The sequence below is a fragment of the Taudactylus pleione genome, unplaced genomic scaffold, assembly GCF_031769625.1.
Source record: "Taudactylus pleione unplaced genomic scaffold, aTauple2 ptg000292l, whole genome shotgun sequence".
In the NCBI taxonomy this organism is placed as follows: domain Eukaryota; kingdom Metazoa; phylum Chordata; class Amphibia; order Anura; family Myobatrachidae; genus Taudactylus; species Taudactylus pleione.
In genome coordinates, this window is record NW_028284694.1 from 3127305 (window position 1) to 3139800 (window position 12496).

At 49.1% G+C, this 12496-nt stretch overlaps 1 protein-coding gene across 4 annotated transcripts in view; it reads right to left on the minus strand.

Moving 5' to 3' along the window:
• The window catches only part of LOC148511769 (uncharacterized), a 135922-nt gene that overhangs the window by 14511 nt on the left and 108915 nt on the right, over positions 1 to 12496 (minus strand). For 3 of the 4 annotated variants that reach the window (XM_088482762.1, XM_088482765.1, XM_088482763.1), the window contains one exon: positions 1940 to 6834. The exons of the other annotated variant lie outside the window; for it this stretch is intronic. In XM_088482762.1, the coding sequence (XP_088338888.1) occupies positions 6699 to 6834 (136 nt within the window). In that variant the 3' untranslated portion in view covers positions 1940 to 6698. Of the gene's footprint in view, positions 1 to 1939; positions 6835 to 12496 lie in introns of those variants that run through there. 4 annotated transcript variants of the gene reach the window in all.

A 12496-nucleotide genomic window follows, 5' to 3' on the forward strand; every position in this document is an offset into this window, starting at 1 on the left:
TGGCATACCGTCAATCAACTTCTAGGCCACATACTGACTGATGGCCGCCCATTCTTGTCTAATCAATGCTTGGAATTTGTCAGAATTTGTGGGTTTTTGTTTGTCCACCCGCCTCTTGAGGATTGACCACAAGTTCTCAGTGGGATTAAGGTCTGGGGAGTTTACTGGCCATGGGCCCAAAATATTGATGTTTTGTTCCCCAAATCACTTAGTTATCACTTTTGCCTTATGGCAAGGTGCTCCATCATGCTGTAAAAGACATTGTTCATGACCAAACTGTTCTTGGATGGTTGAGAGAAGTTGCTCTTGGAGGATGTTTTGGTACCATTCTTTATTCATGGCTGTGTTCAAAGGCAAAATTGTGAGTGAGCCCACTCCCTTGGCTGAGAAGCAAGCCCAAACATGAATGGTCTCAGGATGCTTTACTGTTGTCATGACACAGGACTGATGGTAGCGCTCACCTTTCCTTCTCCAGACAAGCATTTTTCCAGATGCCCCAAACAGTCTGAAAGGGGATTCATTATAGAAAATAACTTTACACCAGTCCAATCCCTGTACCTTTTGTAGTATATTAGTCTGTCCCTGGAGAGAAGTGGCTTCTTTGCTGCCCTTCTTGACACCAGGCCATTCTCCAAAAGTCTTCGCCTCACTGTGCATGAAGATGCACTCACACCTGCCTGCTGCCATTCCTGAGCAAGCTCTGCACTGGTGGTGCCTTGATCCGGCAGCTGAATCAACTTTAGGAGACGGTCCTGGCGCATACTGGATGTTCTTGGGCGCCGTGAAGCCTTCTTCACAACTATTGAACCTCTCTCCTTGAAGTTCTTGATGATCCGATAAATGGTTGATTTAGGTGCAATCTTACTAGCAGCAATATTCTTGCCTGTGAAGCCCTCTTTGTGCAAAGCAATGATGACAGCATGTGTTTCCTTGCAGGTAACCATGGTTAACAGAGGAAAAACAATGATTTCAAGCTCCACCCTCCTTTTAAAGCTTCCAGTCTGTTATTCTAACTCAATCAACATGACAGAGTGATCTCCAGCCTTGTTCTCGTCAACAGTCTCACCTGTGTTAATGAGAGAATAACTGACATGATGTCAGCTGGTCCTTTTGTGGTGGGGCTGAAATGCAGTGGAAATTTTGTTTTGGGGATTAAGGAGCTCATTCAGACCCGCTCGCTAGATGCGTTCGCTCACACCCAGCGTATGCCTATCCTGCGCACGGCCAGCAAGGCAGGCGATCGCATAAGTATGCCCACTACGTCTTGGCGAGCGATCACTTTGTGTATGCAGATGCCCAGCAGCCTGGCTTAAGATGCCCACTTGTGCACATCATCTCCAGGAAGTGTATGTAACCATCGGTACATCGAGGACCATCGGATGCAATCGCAGCGCCTGAGGTTGACTGTACCCTGCTGCAAGCACTGCGAACACTTCAGTGTGAAATTCAACTAGGTGACGTGTACAATGACGCTGCCTGTTAATTATTCACGCCTCTGAAAAGACGTTGAGACGCTCAGGTGCGCCTGCGTTCGAACCTCCACTCTCCCCTTTCTAGTGGCCTGCCCCTGTTATCACCCATAAACCACCTCTCCTGTCACTCATTCAGCTGGGCTGTCTATGCTGGGCGAGCGAACGCTTCCCGATCTTTCGCAGTGGTTTGCGCAAGCGCATTGCGATGCATGCGCACAATGAGAACCATCGGCAGCTACGAGCGAACGCTTCTTAGCGTCCCGGTCTGAATCAGGTCCTAAGGTCATTGTCATGGCAAAGAGGGACTTTGCAATTAATTGCAATTCATCTGATCGACCGTCATGACATTCTGGAGTAAATGCAAATTGCCATCATACAAACTGTAGCAGCAGACTTTGTGAAAAACAATATTTGTGTCATTCTCAAAACTTTTGGCCACAGCTGTATTTTATATATATATATATATATATATATATATATATATATATATATATATATGTGTGTGACATGGCTAGTTTCAGGACTATTGGTTTCATCTGAATACTGGCACTTCCACTGTTTATAATCAAAAGGTGATCTAATACTCAAGGAAAAATGAAGTTTTGCAACAAACAAATAAAAGGCAATAAAGATTGATAATGTCTCAAAGTTTACGTACAATACGGAACAGCCAAACATCCTCGTATCAGACTTCATTTAGACTATACAGATATGTCCACTTGCATCTTGGTCGCTTGTGCGGCAAATCACGACACATATGGCACAAGTCGCGCGCCCTCAAACAGGTACACGATTTGCATTCACACCCGCGATCCATAGGATTGCATGGTGCGAACACAGCACGCACATGGCGTACCGTGGTGCACACAGCCATGGCAAATCGCAAGGCGCAATGCGTGCGCACATTTGCAACGCCAGCAGCACTGATGCAAGAGTATACACCTGTACTGAGTAATCCTTTAAGTGACAGCAGAAGACATCTGTTGTGCACTAGACAAATTGTGTATAGCTATATTAATATGCCCTATACAAACGTTTACTGTATTATCTATACCTAAATTAGCAATGGACTATATAGTGCAGGATAATGATATTTACTATGATAATCACTTTGCACTATATAACTATTGATCTTTTGCTGCATGGAGCTATGGTTGTATGGCTTGGTAATCAGTGTTTTTCTTAATATATGAATGTAACCTCTCTATAATATAGTTCATATAGTATTTATAGAAGGTAGCACGAGAATAAACAACAACAAACAGCTAAATGTTAACTACACACAAAAAAAATGCATTAGCTATTAGTGCAAACAATAAAACACAATTAAGATAGGTGTACAGACTCTAATAAGGGGTATATTTAATAAAGTGAGAGTGTTTAGAAGTGGAGATGTTGCCCATAGCAACCAATCATATTCTACTTAACATTTAACTAGCACCTTCTAGAAGCCAATAGCTAGAATCTGATTGGTTGCTATGGGCAACATCTCCACTTCTAAACACTCTCACTTTAGTAAATAGACCCCTAAGGGGCAAATATATCAAACTTTCTAAAGGGAGAAGTGGACCAGTGGAGAAGCTTCCCCTAGCAACCAATCAGCTACTGGATAGCATTTACTGTATCAAGTACAGTCTATAAAATTATAGGTTGTAGCTGATTGGTTGCTATGGGGAACGTCTCTCTATTTTAGAAGTTTTGATATATTTCCCCCAAGGCACCGCATGATAAGGTGTCTCAGGGCCTGATTCAGAGCCGCTCGTAAGCGGCCGCTCGTTCGCTATGAGCGATGTTCGCACAACTGCGCATTCGTATAGGTCGTAATGCACATGCGCAAACCAGTCATTGCGGTCTGAAATCGTGCACTCGCAAAACAGCGAGGGGCTGCTAATTTGATTGACAGAATGTACCGTTTGTGGGTGGTAACAGGGGAAGGTGCTTGAAAACGGGGGAGTGGAGATCCGAAAGCAGGCGTGCCTAACGGTAAAAAGGGCGTTTAATGGGAGTGCATAATTACTAAAGGAGCGTCATCGACCACGTCACTTGGTTGTCTTTTAGCCTAAACTGCTCGCAGTGATTGCGGTAGGAAAATCCTACCACAAGCACTGCGAGCAGTTCAGATGCCTTTCAATGTTCCCGATTAATCTAATAAATAGCGGAGATGACGTAGCATGCGAACGGCAAAGGGGCGTCTTTACAAAATAGCGAGGGCATTTTCCGGACACTCGCTCAGACATAGAGGCGTCAACACACCGCAAAGAGCGAGCGCTCAATTTAAATATCCGGCCCCTTTTTTAGAACGACCGTCCGCAAATAGCGTCTGGCTGTGAATCAGGCCCTCAGTCTTTAGCGTTATTTCAGCAGGTCCGCGCTGAGCCATTCGGCTGCCTTAGGCAGTAACTGGACTGATGTCCCCTTGTCCTTTCACAGTTCAACTAATATATCTGTATGGGTGTAACGTACGCTACTAAACACAAATACTGTCACACTCATCATTAGTAATAATTGTAGAAACTCACACTCAGTATGTATATGGTGAATGCTGCTCCTCCTCACATCAGCCAATTTAGAAACTGAACTACATCTCTACCTCCCACAAAGAGGCCCAGATTAACCAGATTAACAATGAGGGTGAAGGGACTACAGCCCCAGGCTTCCACGTAAAAATAGGCCCATCATCATGACATCATGGCCCAGCTGACAACACGTTTGGCCATAAATCAGAGGTATTAAAATTGTATTTCTATTTTCCTCACAAAATTATGCCATATTTTTAGTTTTAGGTATTTAGGGATATATTAGGGGCTAATAGTGTAGCGGGGGTATATACCCACATGGCACAGGCCACACCCATAGATGTGACACCCACACAACACTGGTCACACCCACATGACACTGTCCACACCCACCTAGCACTGTCCACACCCACGCTGCACTGGTCACACCTCCGCCACTTCTCATACTAGGTCCTCAATCATTTTCAGCCCCAGGCCCATGTGGTCCTTAATCCGTCTCTGCACATACAGTATACTAGTTGCTTGAACACCTAGGACAGATTATATACATCCACCAGCACTGAAAGATAGTTTTCCCACCCTGAGGACGGTGCTGCAGACCAGTTGTGATCCATTCAAGGGGTCGGAGAGAGGGAAATCATCTTTTAATTCACTACAGCTTGCAGCCCCCATTAAGGCCACAAATTGTGTCTAAGATCCCCTGTAGTTAATGCAGCTGTGACAGAACTTCAGATAGGGACCTTCTGCTTACATACTTATGCTGGGCATGCATATTGTCCCGATTATCCGATTCTAGCTGATCAGGCCAATAACTGAACAGTGTATTGCCGCGACCAATCAGTACTTGTCTATCTGTTGGACAAGCCAAACCGTCCGGCATGTCTGATAGATATGATATTTGGTCGGCCGCATCTGGCGATGTATGCACTGCGGTGGCTGACCGCCCGACATTAGCTAGAGGAAAACTCTGATAAGAAGCCCATAGGCTTCTATTAGGCAACGACATTTATTGACGGCGTTTCCTAACGGGAACAAGCTCTGGACAGCTTTGCTTTACGGTGCTTTGTGCATACGGTGATTGCGAACAAACCTCCAAAAACTGCATTTTCGGAGGTTTGCCAGCATTTTTAGTGTTGATGCATCCCGCCCAGTGTATGCCCAGCATTAGACATATATGTAAACTATACTAAACGCAGGCGTCAGTAGCTGCTGTCAAAGTCTGCTATAAGTCTGCTCTACGCTGTGGAATTACATTGTGTGTCTATAAGGCGATGTTACAAATGGCCGTGTGAAATTTTAGATACCACCCCTGTACCTTAGAGCAGCAGTTCTAAACATCCCGTCCCCAGGGACGACTGTGTATTTTTTCCAGGTTTCCATTGAAATAATTAGTACCATCTGTGGATCTTTTATAATGTGTCAGTCAGTAATTAATACACCTGTCCTCCAGATAGGAGATAGGGAAGACACGAGCTGTTAGCCGTCCCTGAGGACCGGATGTGAGGAACGCGGCCTTGTTACCGTGCCAAGATGTGTTTGCTACAGACTTCTTCCCACCGCTGCTTGTCTTAATAACAGAATTATACCTGGAACGACTTAATACTGGCCTCTAACAAGACCGGTTCTTTCAAAGACTTCTCCTGCCCAGAAAAAACAGCTAACAAGGAATTATATAGTTCATTGGAGAGGACATTAATCAGCATTGTGGATGACAGCAAACCTGTTTAAAAAATTATCTCTGCCTCGCCTATGCAAGGAGGAAAGTGACGCGGCTTACAAAGGCCAGCGATCTATCAGGAGGACAAATAAAACATTCTGGGAAGGAAAATAAACAATTGTTCTAGTGAATTAAAACTCCCCAATTAATGTGAATGTCATCTTTACATACCATATCAGAAATCCCTTGTTGAATCTTGTTGGTGTAATACTAGAGCATCAAACATTTGGGGGTTAGTGACGTAATAGAAAGTAACAAAGATGACGTAAACACTTCCGTTCTGTAATACAGTGCGAATACTCAAAGTGTTAAAAATAGAAAAATCAGTATAAAATAAGGCACATCAAACAAGGCTGTGCTAACAGCCTTTTCCCACCATGGTTATTTAAACACAGCAGGCATAACATCTTGGTCCTCCATCAGGCACAGTTCGCGGGCAGCGTCTGCCGGCTGGAACAAATTACTCTAGATTAAAAATAATAATAATAATACATTCGGCTGAGGCGATCCGGCTCTGCGCCTGCCCATGATTTCTGCAGCAACTGATGAACGCAACGGCCTACTTGAAGCTATGGTTTAGGAACATGGGGAATCCTCGGCTCTTAGGGTCTCTACACCCAGTCCGCGAAGACCGTTCCAATGTCGGCTGGATTCCAGCACGTATTTCCCTATGGCCTGTAACAGTTGGCACAGTGTGTGCAGGTGGCCACTGTGTGGTCCAATTTAAAGTGCATGATCCGATCCATACTCCACATTCCGCGGTTTACCAGGGAAAACCAAGGCAGACGTTCCAAGCAAGAAAATGGAGATGGGCATACTGACGCTTAGCTTAGGAGGATCTTCATACATACGAGAGGGGCGATACCCGCTTGGGGTACCTGTAATGCTCCATTTTAAGAAGTGCACTTGAAACACTGCAATTCTTACTGTGTCCCCCTGTATTATCCAAGAGCAAATGAAAAATGGGAGGCCGCCGTCTCCTGGTAAGATGGATCAGGATTTCCAGGGCTTCCGGTCTACACCTTTGTTCTCTGGTATGTGACGGTAGCGACACTTCTCTCCATAACTGCACCCACTGGATCTCCAGTAATAACATTCATTGGTTTTGGCGGTTACTTTCTTCTTTGCACTGAAAGGTCAGAGATAATACACATTATAGGTATAAATAACCTAAACCCCGGCTTGTATATGACCAAGATGTGACCCGTTCAACATTTCATCAATGCGGGCTGACAGAACTCCCTATTCAGATGTCAGATCATCGTGTGGGCTGCACTGTGTAACAAAATTAATAAAGATTAACACTTCTGCGGGGCGAGGGAAACACACGCCCGCAAGGTGGATTCCTGCTACTGTGTGATGCAAACACATCCAGCTGTCGCAGTGCGTGCTACGTTACAGAAGACCGGGAGTCATTATTTTACAGAATATTAGCCAGTCCGGATGTAGTCATGGTCCAGGTTGTGGAGATTCCGGTGCTTAGAAGGTCGGCGCCAGAATCGCGACACCAGTCAGAATTCCTGAGCCACCACTCCAACCACTGAGTTCCCGCTGGAATGTATTGGGGTTAGACACTAGGAGGAGGGTTAGGATAAGGCTGCGGGAAGGGGGGGAGTTAGGCTGCGGGGAGAGGAGGAGGGTTTGGTTTTGGCTGCCGGTGGAAGGGGGAGGGGAGGTTAGGCTGCGGGGAGAGGAGGAGGGTTTGGTTTTGGCTGCCGGTGGAAGGGGGAGGGGAGGTTAGGCTGCGGGGAGAGGAGGAGGGTTTGGTTTTGGCTGCCGGTGGAAGGGGGAGGGGAGGTTAGGCTGCTGGGAGAGGAGGAGGGTTGGATTTAGGCTGCGGGGAGGAGGGTTAGGTTTAGGGGTAGGGTTAGGTTTTGGGGTAGTATACAGTACTTAAGTGGTTGTGTCGGGATTGTAACCCAGTCGGGATGCCAGTGCTGGGATCAATCATCACTTTCCAAAAGCAATCCCTTTTTCCCTTAAAATGCATCTTATTTGCAAAGTAACGCGAATAGGACGCACAAGTATCTTATGTGTATTCTGTGTTCTACTGCGTGTGTATCTGCAAAATACTACGTTACAGTGTCAGCAGCTATATAATATAAATATATATATATAACAAGAGATATGGTAAGAACTTAACTTTGTTATCTCTGTTTCTACGAAGTCCATAGGGTCCACAGGGTTGACCTTGGGGTATAGCTGGATCTGGATCCACGGGCACCACGCAGTTAAAGCTTTGCTGCTCCCAGGATGCACTTGGGTCCGTCCTCCTCTATACCCCGCCCCCGAGCCACAGGCACCTCAGTTGGTAAGCAGCCAAGGCCAGAGGAGGAGACTAAACAGAGAGAAGGAAGACTGGAACACACAAGAAACCATACTCACAGAAATGGGAGACGGAAAACCGGTGACCAGCCACACAGCCCATTTGAAGCCAGGTGCGTCAGGGCGGGCGCCCTGTGGACCCTATGGACTTCGTAGAAACAGAGATAACAAACGTAAGTTCTTACCATATCTCTTGTTTTCTACTTCAGGGTCCATAGGGGGTCCACAGGGTTGACCTTGGGGATGTCCCAAAGCAGTTCAACTAAGGGCGGGGACGCTCCTGTGCTGAAAGGAGTACCCGGCGCCCAAAGGATGAAACCTCAAAAACGTCTGAATTGAAGACCAAGTGGCTGCCTTGCACAGCTGAACAGCGGAGGCACCACGTCTAGCAGCCCAAGAGGGACCCACAGAACGAGTGGAATGAGCCTTAACAGAGGCTGGCACAGGTAAACCCTCCTGTGCATAAGCCTCACAAATAACAGAACGAAGCCAACGGGCTAACGTTTGCTTGTTGGCAGGCCAACCCCTCTTGTGAAAACCGAAGAGGACAAACAATGAATCCGACTTCCTAACCGAAGCAGTCCGGTCCACATAGATTCTAAGTGCCCGGACTACATCTAAGGAAGCCTCACCAGCTGAAAGATCAGGTGACTGAAAAGCTGGCACAACAAGTTCCTGATTAATGTGGAACTTTGAGACCACTTTGGGCAAAAACTCAGGACGAGTGCGGAGCACCGCTCTGTCCTGGTGAAAAATCAGAAAAGGAGGGCGACAGGAAAGCGCCCCCATTTCTGACACCCTCCTCACAGAAGCAATTGCCAGGAGAAAAACGGTCTTAAACGTCAGCCACTTGAGCTCCACCGACTCAAGCGGCTCAAAAGGAGGACCCTGCAAGACCCGTAGTACCACCGCCAAGTCCCAAGGAGCCACCGGAGGCACAAAGGGAGGCTGGATCCTGAGAACACCTTGGAAAAAGGTGTGAACATCTGGCAGTGTAGCAATCCGTCGCTGAAACCACACGGACAAAGCAGACACATGAACCTTCAGAGAGGCCAGGCGTAAGCCGAGGTCCAAACCCGATTGAAGAAACTCCAAGATTCTGGAAACCCGGAACACCTGCGGATCATAGTTTCCGGATTCACACCACTGAAAATAAGTGCGCCACACCCTGTGGTAAATCCGCGCGGAAGCAGGCTTGCGTGCCCTAAGCATGGTACCAATGACCGAACTGGAGAAACCCCTAGACCTCAAGACGGCTGTCTCAAGAGCCACGCCGTCAAAGACAGCCGACCCAGATCCGGGTAAAGGCAGGGCCCTTGAGACAACAGGTCCCGACGCTGAGGGAGAAGGTACGGAGCGTTGATGGAGAGGCACCTCAGATCGGAGTACCAAGGACGTCTGGGCCACGCCGGAGCTACCAGCACGAGCGTGCCGCCGTCCTGCTTGAATTTCCGCAGAACCCGAGGAAGCAGGGATATTGGAGGAAACAGATACGCCAGGTGAAACGTCCATTTCACCGACAGTGTGTCTACCAGACAGGCGCCTGCGTCTCTTGTCCTTGACCCGTAAACGGGCAACTTGTGATTGTGACGGGAGGCCATCAAGTCCAGCTCCGGCAGCCCCCACCTGTCCACGAGTAGCTGAAACACCTCTGGGTGAAGCGACCTTTCCCCGGGATGCACGTCGTGACGGCTGAGGAAATCCGCCTCCCAATTGAGGACTCCGGGAATGAAGACTGCCGAGATCGCTGGAATGTGACACTCCGCCCAAGCAAGAATGCGAGACACCTCTGACATCGCTGCCCGACTGCGAGTTCCTCCTTGGTGGTTGATGTACGCCACCATGGTGGCGTTGTCGGACTGCACCTGAACCGCCCTTCCTTGAAGAGCGGGGCCGGACGACTGCAGGGCCCTGTATACTGCCCGCAGTTCCAGGATGTTGATGGGGAGAAGTGCTTCTTCCGCGGACCAACGACCCTGAAGCGATAATGAGCCAGTCACTGCCCCCCAACCCCCGGAGACTGGCATCCGTCGTGAGCAGGACCCAGTCCGGGATCCAAAAGGGGCGCCCCTCGACCAGATGCGCTGTCTGAAGCCACCAAGCCAAAGACTGCCGAACCTCCGGGGACAACACCAGCATCTGAGAGCGGATCCGGTGAGGTAACCCGTTCCATTCCGATAGAATCAGCCCCTGCAGGGGCCGGGAATGGAACTGGGCAAATTCCACCATGTCGAATGTCGACACCATGGACCCCAGAACTCTCATAGCCGAATGGACCGACAGGCGGCAAATGCTCAGGCAACTGTGTATCCGCAGCTGCAGGGAGGAGACCTTCTCCGGAGTCAGGAAAATCCGTTGCTGACGAGAATCCAGCAGGGCTCCCAAATGAACCATCCGCTGTGATGGCATCAGGGAGGACTTTTTCCAATTTATCAGCCACCCGTGCGCTTGCAGGCAAGCGATCGTCAGGTGGAGATGTTGAAGCAGTACCTCCGGGGAGCTTGCCAGCAACAGGAGGTCGTCCAGATACGGCAGCAGCCGTACATTCTGGTTCCGAAGATGTGCGGCCATGACCGCCATAATCTTCGTGAACACCCTCGGTGCAGTGGAGAGGACAAAGGGTAGCGCCCGGAACTGAAAATGATGTTGAAGGATAGCGAACCTCAGATACCGCTGGTGCGAAGGTGCTATCGGAACATGGAGGTAGGCGTCCTGGATATCCAGGGACACCATGTAATCCCCAGGTTCCATCGCCAGAATGATGGAATGTAACGTTTCCATCCTGAACTTGGGAACTCTGAGGAATTTGTTCAGAGACTTCAAGTTGAGGATAGGGCGATGAGAACCATTGGGTTTCTGCACCAAAAGAATAGTACCCCGTCCCTCGTTGTAATTGAGGAACGGGAACAATGACCCCTGCTTTCAGCAAGGACTCTATAGCTTCCTGAATCTGTAAAGTCTTGGTCGTATCCTGAGAAGGACTCGTGCAGAAAAACTGGTGGGGCGGTCTGTGCCGAAAAGACAGGGCGTACCCCTGGGAGACCACTTCTCGAACCCAGGCATCCGTGGTGGTATTGTGCCAGCACTGGGCAAATAGAAGAAGTCGGCCTCCCACTCTGGGGTCCCCCAGAGGGAGGCCCGTCCCATCAGGCAGAAGGTTTATCCTCCTGCTTGGAAGAAGGGCGCCTGGCACTCCAGGCCTGCTTCTTGGGCTTAGAAGCGGCCTTGGTCGCCGATTGCCTCGGGAAGGACTGATCTTTGGCCTTGCCCTGAACCCGAAAGGACCGAAAGGCAGAGCTCCGTACTTTGGTAGGTGCAGAAGCCGAAGGGAGGAAGGCTGATTTAGACTTAGCCAGAGTATCCACAATTTTGTCCAAGTCTGGACCAAAAAGCAACTCCCCATTAAAAGGTAAGGCCTCCAGTCCCTTTTTGGAGTCTGCGTCAGCTCTCCAAGACCTCAGCCACAAGGACCGACGCGCCGACACAGCTGCAGCCGACACCCGAGAGGTCAGCAGGCTTGCATCTAACGATGCTTCCCCAATGTAGGAAGCCGCATCCCTCATTTGTCCTATCAACGCTCTCTGGATCTCCGGAGCATCTTCCGGAAAGGTATCCTCCAAAGCGTTGGCCCAGCTCTCGATGGCCTTAGCCACCCAAGAAATGGCCATGGACGGACGGGCAACTGCCCCCGAGAGAGAGTAGATAGACTTTAAACAAGTCTCCACTTTCCTGTCCGTGGGATCTTTCAGGGACGAGATCGACGGCAAAGGCAGCGTAGCGCTTTTAATTAAGCGGGTAACGTGGGAATCCACGGCAGGCGGAGTTTCCCACTTCCTGCAATGAGCCTCAGGAAAAGGATAGTTTGAAGCCAACAGTTTCTGCGGTTGGAACCTCTTGCTGGGCAACTGCCAGGCCCCTGCCATATGATCCGTTAACTGGTCAGACAGGGGAAAAACCGTCTAAGCTACCTTGGCCTTCTTAAAATTAGGGTACTTCGACCTGGGAGCCGGCGCATCCTCCTCTATATGAAGGATGGCCCGCACCGCCCTAACCAATGCCGGAACATTAATGGAGGACTTAGCCTCCACCTCCTGGGCCCCAGCATCCGAGTCAGAGTCTTCATAGATCTCCCCATCATCCGAAGACACGTCCGTGTCCGTAAACTGTGCCGCCAATGAAGCCGAAACGGTTCGCTTGGACGTCCTTGGTGGCAAATCACTGTGCAACATAGTTTGAAAGGCCGATGATGAAGCCGCCAGGCTCTGAACAGAGCTGGAGAGGACATCCACCCAGGGAGGGGGTACCAATTGAGGATACCCCTGAAACGGTACCATCGACTGCTGTGGTACCGTGGGAGATTGCACGTACACAGGCAAACCCGCATAAGGACCCACAGTCTGAGACCCGGGAGGAGACTGCAACAGGCGCGTCACGCCCGTGGAACGGGGGATGGTAGGCTGGGGCAA